Source organism: Furipterus horrens, unplaced genomic scaffold (genome assembly GCF_987537825.1).
Source record: "Furipterus horrens unplaced genomic scaffold, mFurHor1.1.pri manual_scaffold_11, whole genome shotgun sequence".
NCBI classification, from domain to species: Eukaryota; Metazoa; Chordata; class Mammalia; order Chiroptera; family Furipteridae; genus Furipterus; species Furipterus horrens.
The window spans coordinates 80093162-80109348 of record NW_028327181.1 but is presented as its reverse complement, the minus strand read 5'-3'; the positions used below and the strand labels follow the sequence as shown (position 1 = coordinate 80109348).

Sequence of the window (16187 nt, the reverse complement as noted above, 5' to 3'; positions counted from 1 at the left end):
CAGAGGGAAAAGTAGAGCAACATTCTAGGACGTGTTTCCTCTCCAGCTCACATTCCTCTGTCCCAGGCCGACTCTCATCGCCTCCGCTTACTTTCCAGCTCCAACTATTCCAATCATCCTGGCAAGGGTGGGGCGGTCGACTCTTGGGTCCCTCTCGGTTGCCCCCTCCCCCATCATCGGTCTCCCCTTCTGCCCCGGTCCCTCCCTTTCTGGGGTGCGGCCAGCCAATGGGCGAAGAGACTCCTGGGTTTGGCCTGGGAGCCCGGGAGCGCAGAGATCGCCCCCCCACAGTTCTGGCCGCAGTCCCGGGGCGCACGGACGTGGCTTGAGTTTCCTCTGCTCTCCGATCCGCTCTCGCTCTCCTCCCCCCTCCCGCTCTTCCTCCTCTCCTGGTCTCCCGCTCCAGCTGCAGTTCCACCCGCCGGCCCTGCACGGCTCCGGGTAGCCATGGAGGACACCCAGCTCCACATCGTCGAACAGCCGCTTCCCGGGTACCCTGACGCGGGGGACGCGGGGTCCTCGATAATGCGGGCGCCGGGGGCAGAGGAGCCGTCGGGTGCCGGCTCTGAGGAGCTGATCAAGTCGGACCAGGTGAACGGCGTGTTGGTGCTAAGCCTTCTGGACAAAATCATCGGCGCCGTCGACCAGATCCAGCTGACCCAAGCCCAGCTGGAGGAGCGGCAGGCGGAGATGGAGGGCGCCGTGCAGAGCATCCAGGGCGAGCTGAGCAAGCTGGGCAAGGCGCACGCCACCACCAGCAACACCGTGAGCAAGTTGCTGGAGAAGGTGCGCAAGGTCAGCGTCAACGTGAAGACCGTGCGCGGCAGCCTGGAGCGCCAGGCCGGCCAGATCAAGAAGCTGGAGGTCAACGAGGCCGAGCTGCTGCGGCGCCGCAACTTTAAAGTTATGATCTACCAGGTGAGCTGGCCAGGCGGACCTCGCCCAGAGCTCCGCGCCCAACCCGCAGCCCCAGGCCCTGGGCTTGGGGTGGGGGGACCTGCCCCCAGCGAGGCGCGGCTCTCCAGCCAGCCTGTCCCGGCCCGGGGAACCCACCCCCCTTCGGACGACCGCTCCTCGGGTGGGGTGGAGTGAGGAGCGGATTCCTGGAGTGCGCAGAGGGGCGCACTCTGTACCCCGAGTTTCCTCACGGAGCACCCTACCTTCGGTGTCAAAAGTAGTGGAACCGAGTTAGGGGGCTGGACTCGGGGACACTGTCCCTTGCAGACCGCTCCCAACTTGGCTCTGTCAAAAGTCTACTCAGAGGAAGTTTGGGGAAAAGCCGTGGGTCCCTGGTAGCTTTTGGGACCCGCTGTAAACGGACACTGGCGGCAAGGCCCGGGTTTGGGGCCTCAGGCGCTGCCCGCCAGATATAGCGGGTGATTCAGGGCCCAGGCACGCACCGGCGCCGGCTGAGCCCGGCGAGGGACGCCATCGTCAACACACCCCCGCGGACCCTGCACCCCCGCCCCAGCCTTGGCTACCTGCTCTATCCCCTTGGCGCGATCCGCCCCTGGCCTCCTGGCACTCACAGGCCCTTGGGGACGCTCTAGTCAGCGGTGCGCCCGTCCTCTTGGCCAGACAGAAGCAGGCAGGTGGGGGTGGGAGGTGGGTGGGGTGGGTGGCAGGTGGGGTGGGTGAGGAAGGCAAGAGGGGCTGGTGGAGGGGAGTGGACAGCCCAGTCCCGCGGTCGGGGCACAGTGAATCACCCTCGCATACCTGCGGGGGCGGTGGACTAGCAGGCACGTTGGCTCGAGGAGCCTGGCGTTACAGGCTCCGCCTAGGCTCTTGTTGCTTCTTTTGCACCTCTTCCCATTCCTCCCGCCAGTGTAAAAATGTGGTTTTTGTATCTTAACCCCAAATAAACCTGTCCCTCTCCACACCCACTCTCCAATTCCATTAAGGTGGACCTCAGCTGAGGGCTTGGTGATATTTGCTTGGGTAGGAATGTGCCCAGCCTCACCTCCTCTCTGCTTCCCACAGGCCTGGTGGATGTTCCTAAACCAAGGAGATGAGATCATAGGGGTGCGAAGTAACCCCTCTTCCCCTTCCTTTCCCTCTCAAAGGGAGTGGAAAGAAAAGGAAGGCTGTATTTCCCACAGCCCCCAGGGGAGAAGATCCCTATTCAGGAGCATTGGTTTCACTGCAGACTCTGGGGCCTGGTCAAGCTGGCTTCTGAGTGACCATCTGGGATGCTCTGTGGTCCTTGGGTTGGTCTCTCTAGAAGGAGCAAAGAAAGATGCAGATTGAGAAAAGTGTCTGGAGACAATAGATGGTGGGAGGTGGGCAAGCTGGCTGGCATTTACCTGAAGAGGGGGAGGTGGGACAGAGGCAGAAATGACATTTCCCCCTAAGCCCTCCCTGCCCAGGGACTCCTCCTAGAAGGTCTTTACAAAGTTTTACTTCTCTCCGTACAGCACTATCTGGTAGGAAATGTTTGCCCAGAGTTGTTTCCACTTGATCTGCTTGGAGAAAGCTATGTGTGTGTGTGTGTGTGTGTGTGTGTGTGTGTGTGTGTGTGATTTTAAAAGATATCTGCCTAGCACTGAGGGGCATCAAAGGAAGCAGAACAAGATAGTGGGGCAGACCAGCTTTATCTTTTCTCCTGGCATGGTAGAAGGTTACCATGGAGGGCTGAATGGGTGACCCTTCTCACTTTTAAATGCCCCAGACCATAAGACCTGGGAAAATTCTTGGTCTTGGGGTAAACCTCCCTCTGTCAAAGATGGAGATTCTGAGAGGATGGGTATGCAGTGAGAAAGACTTCCGTGCAGAGGCCAATAGCATTCCTCAGTTTCTCCCTCTCAGCAGTTGGCAGGGATCTGCAGCTGTGTATGTGTGTCTGTGAGAGGAGGAGGTCTAATCTCAGGGTGGCTTTCACGGCATGTGTACTAACCCAGGGCCAGCATAGGACAGAGTTGAGGTAGCAGGAATAGCTTAAAGTGAGGACCCTGAGCCCCCAAACGTCAGGGGAAGTAACTAAGAACAAAAGTGGTCCCAACTCTGAGAGGGGCTCAGAGATAAAGACTTCAGCAACAGGGTGGGGCTCAGGGAAGCAGAATTTCCCTGAGCTGCACAGCAGATGTTCCAGATGGGGGCAAGCGGGTGGGGTACTCAGATGCTGGAGGAAGGCAGAGGCTGCTCCTCCCTGAGGTCTGCAGGCCTGGGAAAAGAATGAAGTAAAAATAGCTCTGGGCCTTGGCAGACCTAATAGGGAAGCTTGGGGGGAGGCAGCATTTATGGTAAAATCAGGTTATTGGGGTAGGATGTTTGGATCGCCAGGCATGGAGAGATTTGGAGAAAGGTTCACAGGGTGGTGTGAGTGCCTCAGCACGGGAACAGGAATTCTGTATCCCCCAGTGCAGATGTGGGAGGTGATGATATGGCAGGCGGGGCAGGGTGGAGGGTATCCTGAAAGGGTGGGAAGGCCCCAGCTGTGGGATCAGGTCATCTGGCCTTCCACACCTTCTTCCTGGGGAATAAAGAAGGGAATCCCTTGTGTGGCCCCACCCCTGAGTCAGGGAACTGCTAGATATAATGACATCACAAGTTAAGTTTGTATTTGACCACACACACGCTCACACACACACACACACACACACACACACACACACACGTACACACATGAAATTCAGTGCCTCCCTGACATTTCCCTCTGTCTCCCGAACAGAAAGTAGCAGTTTGGCATCCCATCCTATCAGATGACACCTAGTGAGGCAAGAGTTAGTGAATGAGAGAAGTGAATTCTACTAGTAATTTGGAGTCAGTGGATTGAGAACTGCTGGAAGGATCAGGCAGATTTGTGCATCGTGCAAAGAGGAAGAACTGTGATTATTAAATAGCCAATTTTCCCAGACAATAATTAGGATATTATTAGAATTCTTTTAGAATCCAGAGAGGGAGGCTAAAATGGAAACAAACGTGTTCTGGAGTATTTTTGATGAGGCAGTTAGTGACCTACACATGGACCCATCAGACCTGCTCCAAGTGCTTTAGGACAGGACCTGGGAACACTTAAAGGATCAGGTGGATCATGGGCATTAAAGTGGAGGACAGCAGGGCTGGAATGAGGGCTTACTGACTTCTCCCCAAATCCTAACCCATCCTACAGCTTCTTCTTGGACTCAAGGCAAATCAAGCCTACTTTGTTCCAGAATCCCAAAACTTTGTCAAAAAAATATTCCCAACTTGGGATTTTGGTCCCTCTTGTCCCCCAAAGCCTAGTGGTTGTGGAGAGATTGCTTATCATATCTTTCCTCCACAAAGCTGAGTTTGGGTTGTTTTTCTTGGTCACTGGATCCAAAGCAAGGAGGATATTCTTCAGGGTATTTCTTTCTTCCTTCCTTCCTTCCTTCCTTCCTTCCTTCCTTCCTTCCTTCCTTCTTTTCTTTCTTTCTTTTCCTTCCTTCCTTCCTTCCTTCCTTCCTTCCTTCCTTCCTTCCTTCCTTCCTTCCTTCCTCCCTTCCTTTCTTTCTTTTCTTCCTTCCTCCCTCCCTCCCTTCCTTCCTTCCTTCCTTATCCTCACCCAAGGACTTTTTTTTTTTCATTGCTTTTAGAGGGAGAGGAAGGGAGAGAGGAAGGGAGAGAGACAAACATTGATGTGAGAGAAAAACATCAATTGGTCGCTTCCCACACACACCGGGACCGGGGATTGAACCCACAACTGAGGTATGTGCCCTGACCGGTAATCGAACCTGCAACCTTTTGGTTAAAGATGTTGCTCCAACCAACTGAGCCACACTGGCCAGGTCTAGAGGCATTTCTAAGACTAAAGGAAATTGTGCTCCTTGCTCTAATTTTCTTTCTTTTTTTTAGTAAATAAAGTCTGACTGTTGTAAAGGTCAGTCAAAAAGGGAGGAGATGGCACAGGGTGGGCAACTGGCAGGGAGAGGAGAAGGATTATTGTTGCTAGGCAAGCAACCTCAGAGATGAGTAGTGGTTTGCTCCATTTTTTAAAATCACACCATTGTGAATGTTTTATCATTTTGTCATGATAGACCTTCTGAGCTGAAAGATGCTTCAGAGATTATCAACTTCAGTTTCTTCATTTTGTAGCAGAGGAAGCTGAGGCCCAGAAAGGGGAAGTCACTTGCCTATTGTCACTCAAGTGATTGTGGGTCAGAGCTGAGGCCAGAACCCAGGTGTATGCCACCCCCTCTTCTGCTACTTTCTTTAAAAAAAAAAAAAATTATTTATTTATTTATTTAAGAGAGAGGGGAAGGGACGGAGAAAGAGAGAGAAACATCAACATTGCCTCTTGTATGGAAGAGAAACTGATCAGTTACCCCTCTTAAGCCCCGAAGGGGAACCGCTCCCTGACAGGGAAGCAACCAAAAACCGAGGCATGTGCCCTGACTGGGAATCAAACTGGTGACCTGTTGCTTTGCGGGCTAACGCCCAACCAACTGAGCCACACCATTCAGGCTTTTGCTACACTTTTTGCACCTCACCTCCTCCTCCCATTCCTGGGCTCTGCAGCAGAAGACAGAGTGGAGGCTAGCCCTAACAGAGGGTTAGTTCTGGCTCCTTCATTCTCTAAGGGAGAGAGCTTCACGGTCCTGGAACTGGGGCTGCTTTGTGTGTGCAGGTGTGCAGTGTTGGCTAATAGTGGCTAAGGCCGATGGCCTTTAACTGCTCAGCCTCATAGTGCGAAAGAAGAAGCAATGTGTCATCACCTGGTGCAATGACAGTGTGTTGGGGGAGAGAAGGATATAAGGACTGGAGCTCCCTGGCCAGTGTGGATGTCTCCTGGCACGGCCTCTGCATCTGGCCATAAGGAGACCACATTAGCTCCTGTCTCCTCAGCCTCCCTGCCATTCCAGCCTTCTCTCTGTACCCCACAGGGCAGACTGGCACCTGCTACTTTGTGTTTTGTGGCTGCAGGCATTTACTCAACACTGCTATCACCTGAGTCTGGTGACAGACCCAACTTTCCCTATCCCCTGACATCTCAACCAAAGCAAGAGTGGAGGCTCAGCCCCTCAGGAGGGAGAGTTAGGAGCTGCCCCCGGATGTAGGCCCACCTGCCATAAAAACAGCTTAATTTCTCTTTGCACCTTGGTGTCTGATAGCCCAAGCATGGGCAGTGGGAAAGGTGGCAAGAGAGGCAGGAGGTGAGGATGTGGCCAAAAGGAAATAGCCAGGATGTCCCTCTTCCATGCCCCTCCCTCTCCTTATCCGGGGCGGCACCCAGTGCCCGCCCTGCCCAGGGGAATAACAAGAACTGGGATCAGCAGCGTCTGACTCTGAAGACAGTGAAATTGTTTGCCTCCTCTTTAATTCAGCCTGCCCAGTTAGAATACAATGACTGTTCTCTTAGAAAATTCCTTTCTATCCCCAACAGCCTCTATCCTCCATTACCGCAATATCATCATCCCCCAACCACAGCTGGTAGGAGGCCAAGGCCAGGACTGGGGAAGATTCTAGAGGGAGAAAGGGAGGGGGCTCCATTTAAGTTGTATTTATTAATTCATGGGCCTGGGTTTGTCCCACCCCTATCAGCCCCAGGGCCTTCTTGATGAAGCATTTAAAGTGTGGTTTCTTTCCATCCTAATATATTGTGTACTCCCTCCTCCTCCCTACTCACCCGCTCCGACTCTGCATGCTCACCAAGGCCTCTTTCTCTCGACCCTATCTGCAACCATTCCAAACCCCATTTAAACCCCTTTTCCTCATCTTAGCCCAAGAAGAAGCTGAATGCACCCTCTGACCTGGTCACACCCAAGATCGTGCCTTTTGACCTTCTGCCTGAGACTGAGCCCTTTGACCTGAAGCCTGATACAGTGCCTGAGATCCCACCCTTTGACCAGACGCCTAGGGCACTGCCCTATTACCCAGAGCCTGTGCCTCTGCCCACCCCAAAGGAGCCAACAGCTGGTGGGGGTGTTTAGGGTCTCCTGGATCCCCTGGGTCTGTGGGCATGGGGTGTCATAACAATCCACCATTAGCTCACCACTTGGTGGTCAGTGCAGGATGGTGGGCCTCTTCCAAGCCTCTGTGGATAATGGGTATTATGGAACACTCTTGTATTAGGCAGAGTTCAGGATAATATGTGTGTGCAACAGAGTGGGAGGTGAAGGGAAGGACCCCTCCCCACCCCCGTTCCTGGTTTTTGTCTTAATGGCAGCACTTCAGACACCATACTTGAACTGCACCCAGTGCTGCTTTGCATGAAATTGCATGAAACTGAGCCAAGCCTTTGGATTCTCCCTTCCCTTCACCCTTCTGCCTCCTTCCCAGGGGTAGGCCAGTTTGGCTCAAAGCCTCTTAAGAGAGGCCCTCATGAGGCCCAAGCCTGGGGTCCATTCTGTTCCCGCTCCACCTCCCTCCATGTAGCTGAGGAAAATATTTACACTTATTTTTTCCAGTTTTTTAAAAATGTTTTGCAAAGAGATCCCTTATGTTTGCCAGATCCTGCCTTGGGTGGGGCACTCAAAAGCTGCCAATTCAGAGAGGCCAGAAGGGGAGGACTTTTTAGCTGGTTCTGGCTTGGATTCCCTGGCCTCCCTATAGCACAGTGTTGCTCAACTTTTTTTTTTTTTTTTTTTCGTAATCACCCCCCTGAGGAGTCCTTTTAGACATTTTCCCCTAATTGTCCCCTTCCCCATGAGATTTTAATCCTACAGTTATACTATTTATCTTTTTATGTACTGGGGCTCTTTGGAGCACCACAAACTATTACAATATCTAAAATCCTCCCCTATCCCCCAAGAACCAATTTCCATATTCTTGGGGACAGTATTACCCCTGTTGAGAATCACGTTATAGAAAAAAAAGAAGGACCCTCTGCCTTTGGTGTCTCCTACCCCCTTGTCTTGGCAGTCTCAAGTAGAGAGCCTGTGTTTTTAAGACTTTCCCTCTCTTTCACCTCTCCCTCAGTCTTCACTTTCTTCTAACACCTTGTTAGAGCAGATTGGAGGTCTCTGAATTACCTTTCCAAAGTCTACTCTGGCCATTCCAGAGTTAGGGAGAGAGCAGGTTCACTCTAAGTCAAGAAAGGCTCCTACTCAGAGCTATATGGCATTGTCCCTTCTCTGTGAAGTGCCTGGCCAAGGACCAGGCACATATTAGGTGCTCAATTAAATTATAATCATAATATTTTCTTCTTAAGCCAGAGGATCTTAAGCTTATACAGCAAGTTTGGGGAGTGGTGTGGGAGGTGCTGGGAGCTTCTCTGGGGCTCCTCCAGATTCATCCTGGACTGGTGCCTTCCTGGGCTGGGGAGCTGTGTGTGCTTGGGCGGAGGCAGGGGAAGCTATGCATGCTTTTGTTCAGACCTGGTCATTAAAGGTAACTCTGGAAACCAAGCCTGTTGGGAGTGGTGGTTTTGTTTAATAAAAGAAATGTGAAAACGGAACAAGCAGAGCCCTCCCTCCTTGCCACCCCCTGAGGCCTCTCCTTTGGTTCAGGAGCTCTGCCAGGGAAGTAGGGGTGGAAGGAGGGTGCCTGGCCTATGTGCCCAGGGTAAGGGGGAGATGCTTTGGGATTATGTTTATGGTTGTTGTAGCAACAGGCAGAGTGGGTGGGCCCCTGATAGCACTCCAAGGCTGTGAGTCATATGGGAAACCTGGTCTGGAAAGGGGAAGAAAAGAGAAGATTCATTAACAGGGAGGAAAAGCTAAAGTCCTGGTGTTATACCTTCTCCAGAACCAACGTACTGGACATTGTTCAGGAGCTTGGGTCAAGTTGTTTCTTCCCTTATCCCCTGACCTTCCACCAAGAAGGCAGCTCCTCTGGTGTAAGCCATCAATCTGGGGTGGGGGTGGGGCGGGGGAGGGGACCTACAATGAATGAGGCTCTATTCCCAGGTACCTATCTGGACTGAGGGAGATGCCCCCAAATGCAGAAATAAATCTTCCCTCACTTGGGATTGCTTGCTGATGTTGTATTTAAGATCTCTCATCAGGCACTGGGAAGATGGGATTGGCTACAAGAAGTCTTCAACTCTCTCCCCAGCCCTGTTCACTTAAAGCTCAGTTGGCAAAGACCTTTATCTAGGAAGCCAGAGGCCAGGAACACCAGCCAGCTCAGCCTTTATGGGGTGGGGTGGACCAGTGGAGAGAATCAGGGATGCTGGGAGCCAGGCGGCGAGACAATGTGGATTTGTTTTCCAGCAGCTGGGACTGTTTCCTGACTATTCCCCGCCCATCACCCTTAATCCTTCCAGGCCCATCCACATTGTCTGAGCTTAGTGAAAAGAGGGGTTCTCCACCCTCTGGTGTCCAATGTGTGGATTTTTATCCTGGGAAGCTGTAAAGGACAGATCAGAGCTGATTTTTTTTTTTTTCTTTAAATACAGGGCTGCAGGTAAATTCTGGGCGGAGATAGATGAAGAGGTAGTGAAGAGTTTAGATCCCAGAGTCCTAAAATGGTATGAAAGAGAGAGGACTTGAGTAGTGGGCAGGGAGAACTGAATGCAAAAGGAGACCCAAAGAGTACAAACTGGAACTAAGAGGGAATGCTAAGAGAGATTGGGACCCTCCTACACTTGGAACAAAGAAAAGACCCCTTCAGTGCCTCTGTAAGTGCAAAAGACAAAGGGATGAACAGAATGAAGTAAGATGTCCACAATAGTACTAAACCAGCTATGGCAAGTAGAGACTACAAGTCCCAGCATGCTCAGTGCCCAGGTCATCTTGCCTGCTGGGAGGTGTAGTCAAGTGTTGAGAACTTGAGGTGGCTTGATGCCCAGAAGAGCTGGTGCCCAGTTTGGGAGCAGAGGTGGAGCCAGTATTCCCTCTTTGTCCCTGATAATGCTATTGACAGGGAGGGAAGGAAGTTGGGAGGGGTGTTCCTAGTTTTCAGTGTAAACCAGGAAACTGGGGGGATGTGGATGGGAGGGAAAAGGAAAGAAGTTGGGAGTAGGGGAAGGAATCTCTGTAGCAGGTGTTGTGGAGATACCAAGTGGCCAATGTATGTGCGTGCATCTGCGTGTTTATGAGAGGGCTTAGCTCACGTTACCGCACTTTTCTTTTTTTTTAATTGAATTTATTAGGGGTGACATTGGTTAATAGGATCATATAGATTTCAAGATGCCTTTTTCTCAGTTGGAATTTTTGTACGTTCTGGGAAACAATCTCAGAAAACCGTTTAGAAACTCTCTTTCATTCCTTCATCTGTAGTCTCTAAAGAGAGGCTGGGCCAACGAGGAGACCCTGTTTATGTTCTAGGTTATGTCCCTTTCCCTTTCTGTGCTCAGCCTCCCCTTACCTTGGTGGGAGGTGGTCCTGAGGTTCTGAAACACTGGCCCAGAGTCAGGATCTTGGAAAATCTTCCTGTAGTGGAAAACAGTGCTGGTGCTAGGTCCTCCGCGGGAAAGAGTTAAGAACTGGCTCTGAGCTCCAGTATCTCGGGGAATCTGGGACCACCATCCTACTCCTGGCCCCTTGAGGTCCAATCTGCAGGGGGAAAAGCGAGAACGGAAAAGTAATCCCTCCCCTCCGTTCCAAAGTGGGGGAGTCAGAACCAGAAGAAATATTCCTGCTGGGGAGAATACATGCCCTTGGCCATCAGCCAGTTTTCCCTTTTTCCTCTCCGAATTTCTACACGTAGGAGAGGTGGAGATGTGCTGGTGGAACCGAACAGTAAGAAGAGGCCAAGGAGTGGGGCATGGGCCACAGTCTTCTGCCCTAAGACTTGTCCCGAAATGGTTTGAAGTCTGGGAAACGCACTCTCTTCACTTTGCCCTCAAGCTACCCTACTTGGGGGTCGCCTGCTATTGGTTGTGTGTTCATCTCCCTTCCCCCACTCTCCACCCCTCACCCCTAGACCTAAAGGTACGTTTCGCAAACTCCTTTGCTTTCAGGCCTGGCTCGGGCAATGTGTGATTTAGTGCACCAGAGGGCGCTCTGTCCATTTCCAAAGTTAAGTTGTGTTCTTGGGACGCACGTGGCAAGGAGCGGTTTAGTGTAAGAAGGCGGATGTAGGGTTCAAGGACAGGGCTGGAGGGCTGCAGTGCTGCAGTGCAGTTGCACTACAGGCCAATCTCCGAGCCGAAGCCCTGTTCCCTCCTTGCTCTGTCTGTGGAGTTATTATTCATTTGACACATCTGTGGGGTGCAAATGCGGTGCCTGTGCCAGGCGCTGGGGATACAATGGCAAACACCTTCAGGCCGATTTCATGGGTACCAAGCACCCCAAGCATCACCGCCACCCTGCCTCGGGTTCACTCATTCTCCCCCCAAGTCCCCGCCCAGCCCCCCTCATCTCTTCTGCTCTGCTTTCCCTTTAGGATGAAGTAAAACTACCGGCCAAACTGAGCATCAGCAAGTCGCTGAAGGAGTCAGAGACGCTGCCCGAGAAGGAGGGTGATGAGCTGGGTGAGGGTGAGCGGCCCGAGGAGGACGCAGCGGCGATCGAGCTGTCCTCGGACGAGGCGGTGGAAGTGGAGGAGGTCATCGAGGAGTCGCGTGCCGAGCGCATCAAGCGCAGTGGCATGCGACGCGTGGACGACTTCAAGAAGGCCTTCTCCAAGGAGAAGATGGAGAAGACCAAGGTGCGCACCCGCGAGAACCTGGAGAAGACCCGCCTCAAGACCAAGGAGAACCTGGAGAAGACGCGGCATACCCTGGAGAAACGCATGAACAAGCTGGGCACACGCCTCGTTCCGGCTGAGCGTCGGGAGAAGCTCAAGACCTCACGAGAAAAGCTACGCAAGTCCTTCACTCCCGACCACGTGGTGTACGCGCGCTCCAAGACCGCTGTCTACAAGGTGCCGCCCTTCACCTTCCACGTTAAGAAGATCCGCGAGGGCGAGGTGGAGGTGCTGAAGGCTACCGAGATGGTGGAGGTGGGCCCCGACGATGAGGAGGGTGGCGCAGAGCGAGACGAAGCCGTCGATTTGCTGCGCGGGAGCAGCCCCGACGTGCACACACTGCTGGAGATCACCGAGGAGTCAGATGCTGTGCTCGTGGACAAGAGCGACAGCGACTGAGTGGGATGAGTGGGGCTCTGCCCAGGAGGCCTTGCCGCCCCGCCTCTCCCTGCCCCCACCCTGATTCCTTTTTCTCTTGAACTTTCTCTTTTGCATTCTTTCTTGGGCCCCAAACGGGCTGACGTATTTCTAAATTGAGAGCACTTTCCCCTCAAGGAGCACCCCTCCAAGTCTTAGAGCTGTTAAGACGGGAGGGGGAGGCAGCCTCCACAAAGGACAGCTCCAATTTGGGCATAGTCTGGGTGGAAATGGTGATGGGATGATCCATATTCTGGTTGTGCAAGTTGGGGATCCTATGGGAAAATGATATTTCCATAGTCGGGCCCCCCCTTGGGGCAGGCTGCCTTCCCCCAAACCTCCCCCTCACACATCCAGCTCTGTCATTCCTGCTCACTGAGCTTTCTTACCCTGATCCCTGGATGCTTCAAAGGCTAAACTAATGTAATAGAAAAGAATGAATCCTGCAGAAGACCTTTGACGGTATGGGAGGCCCCATACTGGAAGGACTTGAAGGCAGCTTTTGGGAGAACATGGGCTGTGAAGGAGAGAGGGCAGAGTGAGCCGTGGATGAGGGTCTAGCACAGGTTGTGTCTGCAGAGAGTCCAACAAGGAAGACTGGAGCAGAGCAGAGTTCTGGGGAGCGGGGTTGGAGACAGGCACACTTACATGTTTATGCATCTGCACACAGGAACACATGGCTGTGGCTTTGGGAAGGAGAACAGGAGGAAATAGCAGAAGGTGGAAATAGGTAGAGAGAGGAGCATTTGCCTCATTAGAAGCAGGAGAAACACAGAACAAGCATCCTATCTTACTTGGGTTCTCTTTATCCATCTCAGGTTAAGGACGGATGATGAGAAAGTGGTGATCCAAAGAGAAAAGAGAGGTAACCCTCACCCCTTCTCTCAACTGCCATCTGGTTGGTGCCCCAGGGCAGTCCATCTCTCAAAGTCCAGAAAATTAGGGTCCCAGAAGGGGGCAGCACCACGCTGCAGAGAAGTGGGAGTTAGGAGGAAGGCAGACTAGAAAGAGAGCAGGGTGCTAATGGCCAGGCCACAAAACTGAGAGCTGGAGGGGCAGTGAGGAGAATACAATAACTATGTATGGAGCAACCCAGCCTTGCCTTATTCCCAGCAGGTCTCTCAAGATCCTTCCCTAGAACTAGTATAAGAGCTGTAGAACTTGCCAAGACCTCCTTGCCCTTGTGGGCTCCCCTCCTGAATTTTTAGGGGTGACAGGGTTGCTACTTTCAGGTTCTCCTTAGGATACTAAAGTCCTGCTGTTCCTCCCTGGTAAAGGGGGTTGTCAGAAGCAAGAACAACTCCCCTCTCCTGCAAGTCATTTGTGCCATGGCTCACAAGTTCCCTTAAGAGGAGGCTGAAGGATTCTTCCTTCTTCCCCCTCTCCTCTGCCTTATCTTCCCTGCATTTTAAAAATGCAGCTAATTGCTTTCAGGGGTGGAGGGAGGGAGGGAACCTGTGGACACAAACCTTTTTTACAATACAAAGCTTTGCTACTTTCTTGGTTCCCTTCTCTCTTGTGAACACTTGGAGACAGGTCAGCTGAGGCAGGATGGGGATTGGGTCAAGGTCCCTTGGTGCTGATGGGCTGAGGGGGTCTGAGTTGTGAGTAGACACTGGTTCCTATGGGTTCTAGGAAGTCTCTCATGTTGCTGTGTCCTGGTGAGCAGCCCGACCAATAAACCTGCTTTTCTAAAAAGGATCTGTGTTGGATTGTACTCTCCGAAGGCAGTTATATAGGATGAGTTACAGAGGACAGGAGGGAGCCATGAAGGGAGAGAGGGAGGGAGAGAAAAAAAGAAGACTTGGTTTAAACTTGCTTCACTTACCTGGGGTGTGTGGGGGGTATGTTATTATCATCCCTATTTTAGAGATGAAGAGACAGAGTGACTTGTGTAAGGTCACGTAGCTGGTAAGTGGTGGAGCTGGGTTTCTAAGCCAGGCATCCTGTAACCCTGTGCAGTCTGGATCTATATCCTGGCTCTCAGGGTGTTAGCCCTCCAGACATGCCCAGTTAGCCTGAGCTTCCCCCAAATCCACACTTCAGAATCATAGGCCTAGAAGAAGCAGCTTTGGGGAGGGTAAAAATCAGAGGCCCTGGCTCAGAGGGCTGAAAAGGATTCCAATGTATGTTGTATGGCAGTCATAGCCGCACAACGTAGTTAATTCTCCCCATGACCCTGGGATGGGCACCTATTTTGTTGTTTGCACAGTGTCTCTTCCCCATGAGCAGTCTGCTCCACCTTCCCACAGGTTATGGATTTCCTAGAGCAATGGACTCAAATCATCATGTGGGTTCTGCTGGCATCAGAATCACCTGGGAAGGAGTGTCCCTAATAAATATTGGTTGGCCAAAAAGCCTATATGTTTTTTTCCATAAAATAAAACACACATTTTTTGTTTTCACCAATAGCTTTATTGATTTGGATATTTTGAGTATGTCAGCTATTTCCTGCATGGTATAATGTTGAGTGTTCTCAATTAATGTCTCGATTTGATCGCTATCAACTTCAACTGGTCTACCCAACCATGGAGCATCGTCCAGTGAGAAATCTCTAGCATGAAACTTTGCAAACCACTTTTGACACGTTTGATCAGTCACAGCACCATCTCCATACATTACACAAATGTTTTTTGTGTTTCAGTTGTGTTTTTACCTTTTTTGAAATAATAAACCATAGCCCTGGCTGGTGTGGCTCAGTGGATTGAGCGCTGGCCTGTGAACTGAAAGATCACCAGTTTGATTCCTGGTCAGGGCACATGCCTGGGATATGAGCCAGATCCCCAGTTGAGGGTGTGCAAGAGACAACCAACTGATGTTTCTTGCACACATCAGTTTCTCTCCCTCTCCTTCTCTCTCCTTTCCCCTCTCTCTGAAAATAAATAAAATCTTTTTTTTTAAAGCATAATATACTGAAAATGTTGCGTATTTTCTCTCATCTTCAATAATAAAATGGCTACACAAAAATTCACCAATTTTGATAAGTTTTTTTAAATGCATGCTGATATGACAGCTGTCACAATACAATTTAACAAAATTGTTTGGAATGAAGTTAAAGATAATCAAGTGCTACTAGAGTCATCTTATGGAAAAACCAAACAAACTCTTTGGCCAACCTATATAATGTCATTTCTCAGGCTCTATCCCAGGCTCCTCCTACTACCCCAAACCAGCTGAGTCTTTCCTAATGAGCCATATATTCCCTTTCAACTCCCCTACCCCCAACTGCAGAACCCAGAGTTCTAAATCCCCTAGAAAGATTGGTTTCCCACCAAAAGAAATAGAAGCTTGAACTGAAAATTCAGAGACTGGGGCCAGGAAACTTCCTTCTGTTTATATTATATTCAAATATTTCAGTACATAAATACTCCTTGGCATGGATCACAAGTTCCCTTAAGAGTCTGGTCCTTGCTCCAGTTTCCACTGTTTAACAGGCTCTTTAGGGAGTCTGGTGGCCAAAAATGGAGCACAAATATTCAAGCCTATGGGCCTTTGCTTAGGCTGTTCCCTCTTTTTGGAATGGTCCCCCACTTCCTACCCGCCCCCCTTTTAAAATCCTCACATGCTTATTGACTTTAGAGAAAGGGGAGAAACTGATTCATTGAGAGGGTGCCAGACCAAGAACCAAACTGCAACGTAGGCATGTACCCTGACCAGGAATCAAACCTGCCACCTTCCAGTTTGTGGGAAAACACCACCCGGGCCGGGGCTTCACCTCCCCTTCTAAGCCAACCTCTTTACCACCTCCACCCCAGTCATACTAATCACTCCCTTTTCAGGACTCCTATAGAACTTTATGTCAATAACTATTTGTTGAATGAATGAATGACAAGGCTCTTTCCATTGCAAGTGTCATAAACTCACTTCAAACTGAAACTGGCTTCAGCAGAAACAAAATAGAACAACGAACACAACCAAAGCTGAAAACAAATACAGAGGGAATTAATGTAATTGAAAAAGATCCCGATAATAAGTGTAGGGGTGTCTGGATGCAAGTTCTGATGTAATATAACTAGGATTTTATCTCTCTTCCTATCTTCTCTTTTCCACTGTGTTTGTTTCATTAAAATCAGATTTCCCCATGTGTTGGCAAAGATGACCATCAATGGCTGCAGGTGTATGGCTTAACAGCTGAACTACCTCAGTTACGAGGGTTTCTTTTCAAATCCTTCAGCTGGAATCTCAGATATGATGCCCATTGGCTCTGATAGGTCACATATTCAAATCACCATTTCTCTGAC

General features: G+C 50.9%; 1 protein-coding gene across 2 annotated transcripts; it reads left to right on the top strand.

The window, feature by feature from the left end:
- The first annotated feature begins 266 nt into the window (after positions 1–266).
- Positions 267–14351, top strand: CAVIN1 (caveolae associated protein 1). 2 transcript variants are annotated; one of them, XM_090291262.1, is made up of 2 exons: positions 267–918; positions 6678–7549. In XM_090291262.1, the coding sequence occupies exons 1-2, from the start codon at positions 448–450 to the stop codon at positions 6885–6887; spliced, it is 681 nt and encodes a 226-aa protein (XP_090147388.1). In that variant the 5' UTR covers positions 267–447; the 3' UTR covers positions 6888–7549. The 2 variants fall into 2 exon arrangements, with proteins under 2 accessions (XP_090147388.1, XP_090147387.1); XM_090291261.1 differs by lacking the exon at positions 6678–7549 and adding an exon at positions 11227–14351 and having other exon boundaries at positions 273–918.
- Positions 14352–16187: the final 1836 nt, after the last annotated feature.

What these genes read in the sequence shown, in the direction of transcription:
- CAVIN1 (XM_090291261.1), top strand. Translation starts at nt 448, where the DNA reads ATGGAGGACACCCAGCTCCACATCGTCGAACAGCCGCTTCCCGGGTAC. An exon ending in TTAAAGTTATGATCTACCAG is followed by an intron (nt 919 to 11,226) that starts GTGAGCTGGCCA and finishes CTTTCCCTTTAG; the next exon opens with GATGAAGTAAAACTACCGGC.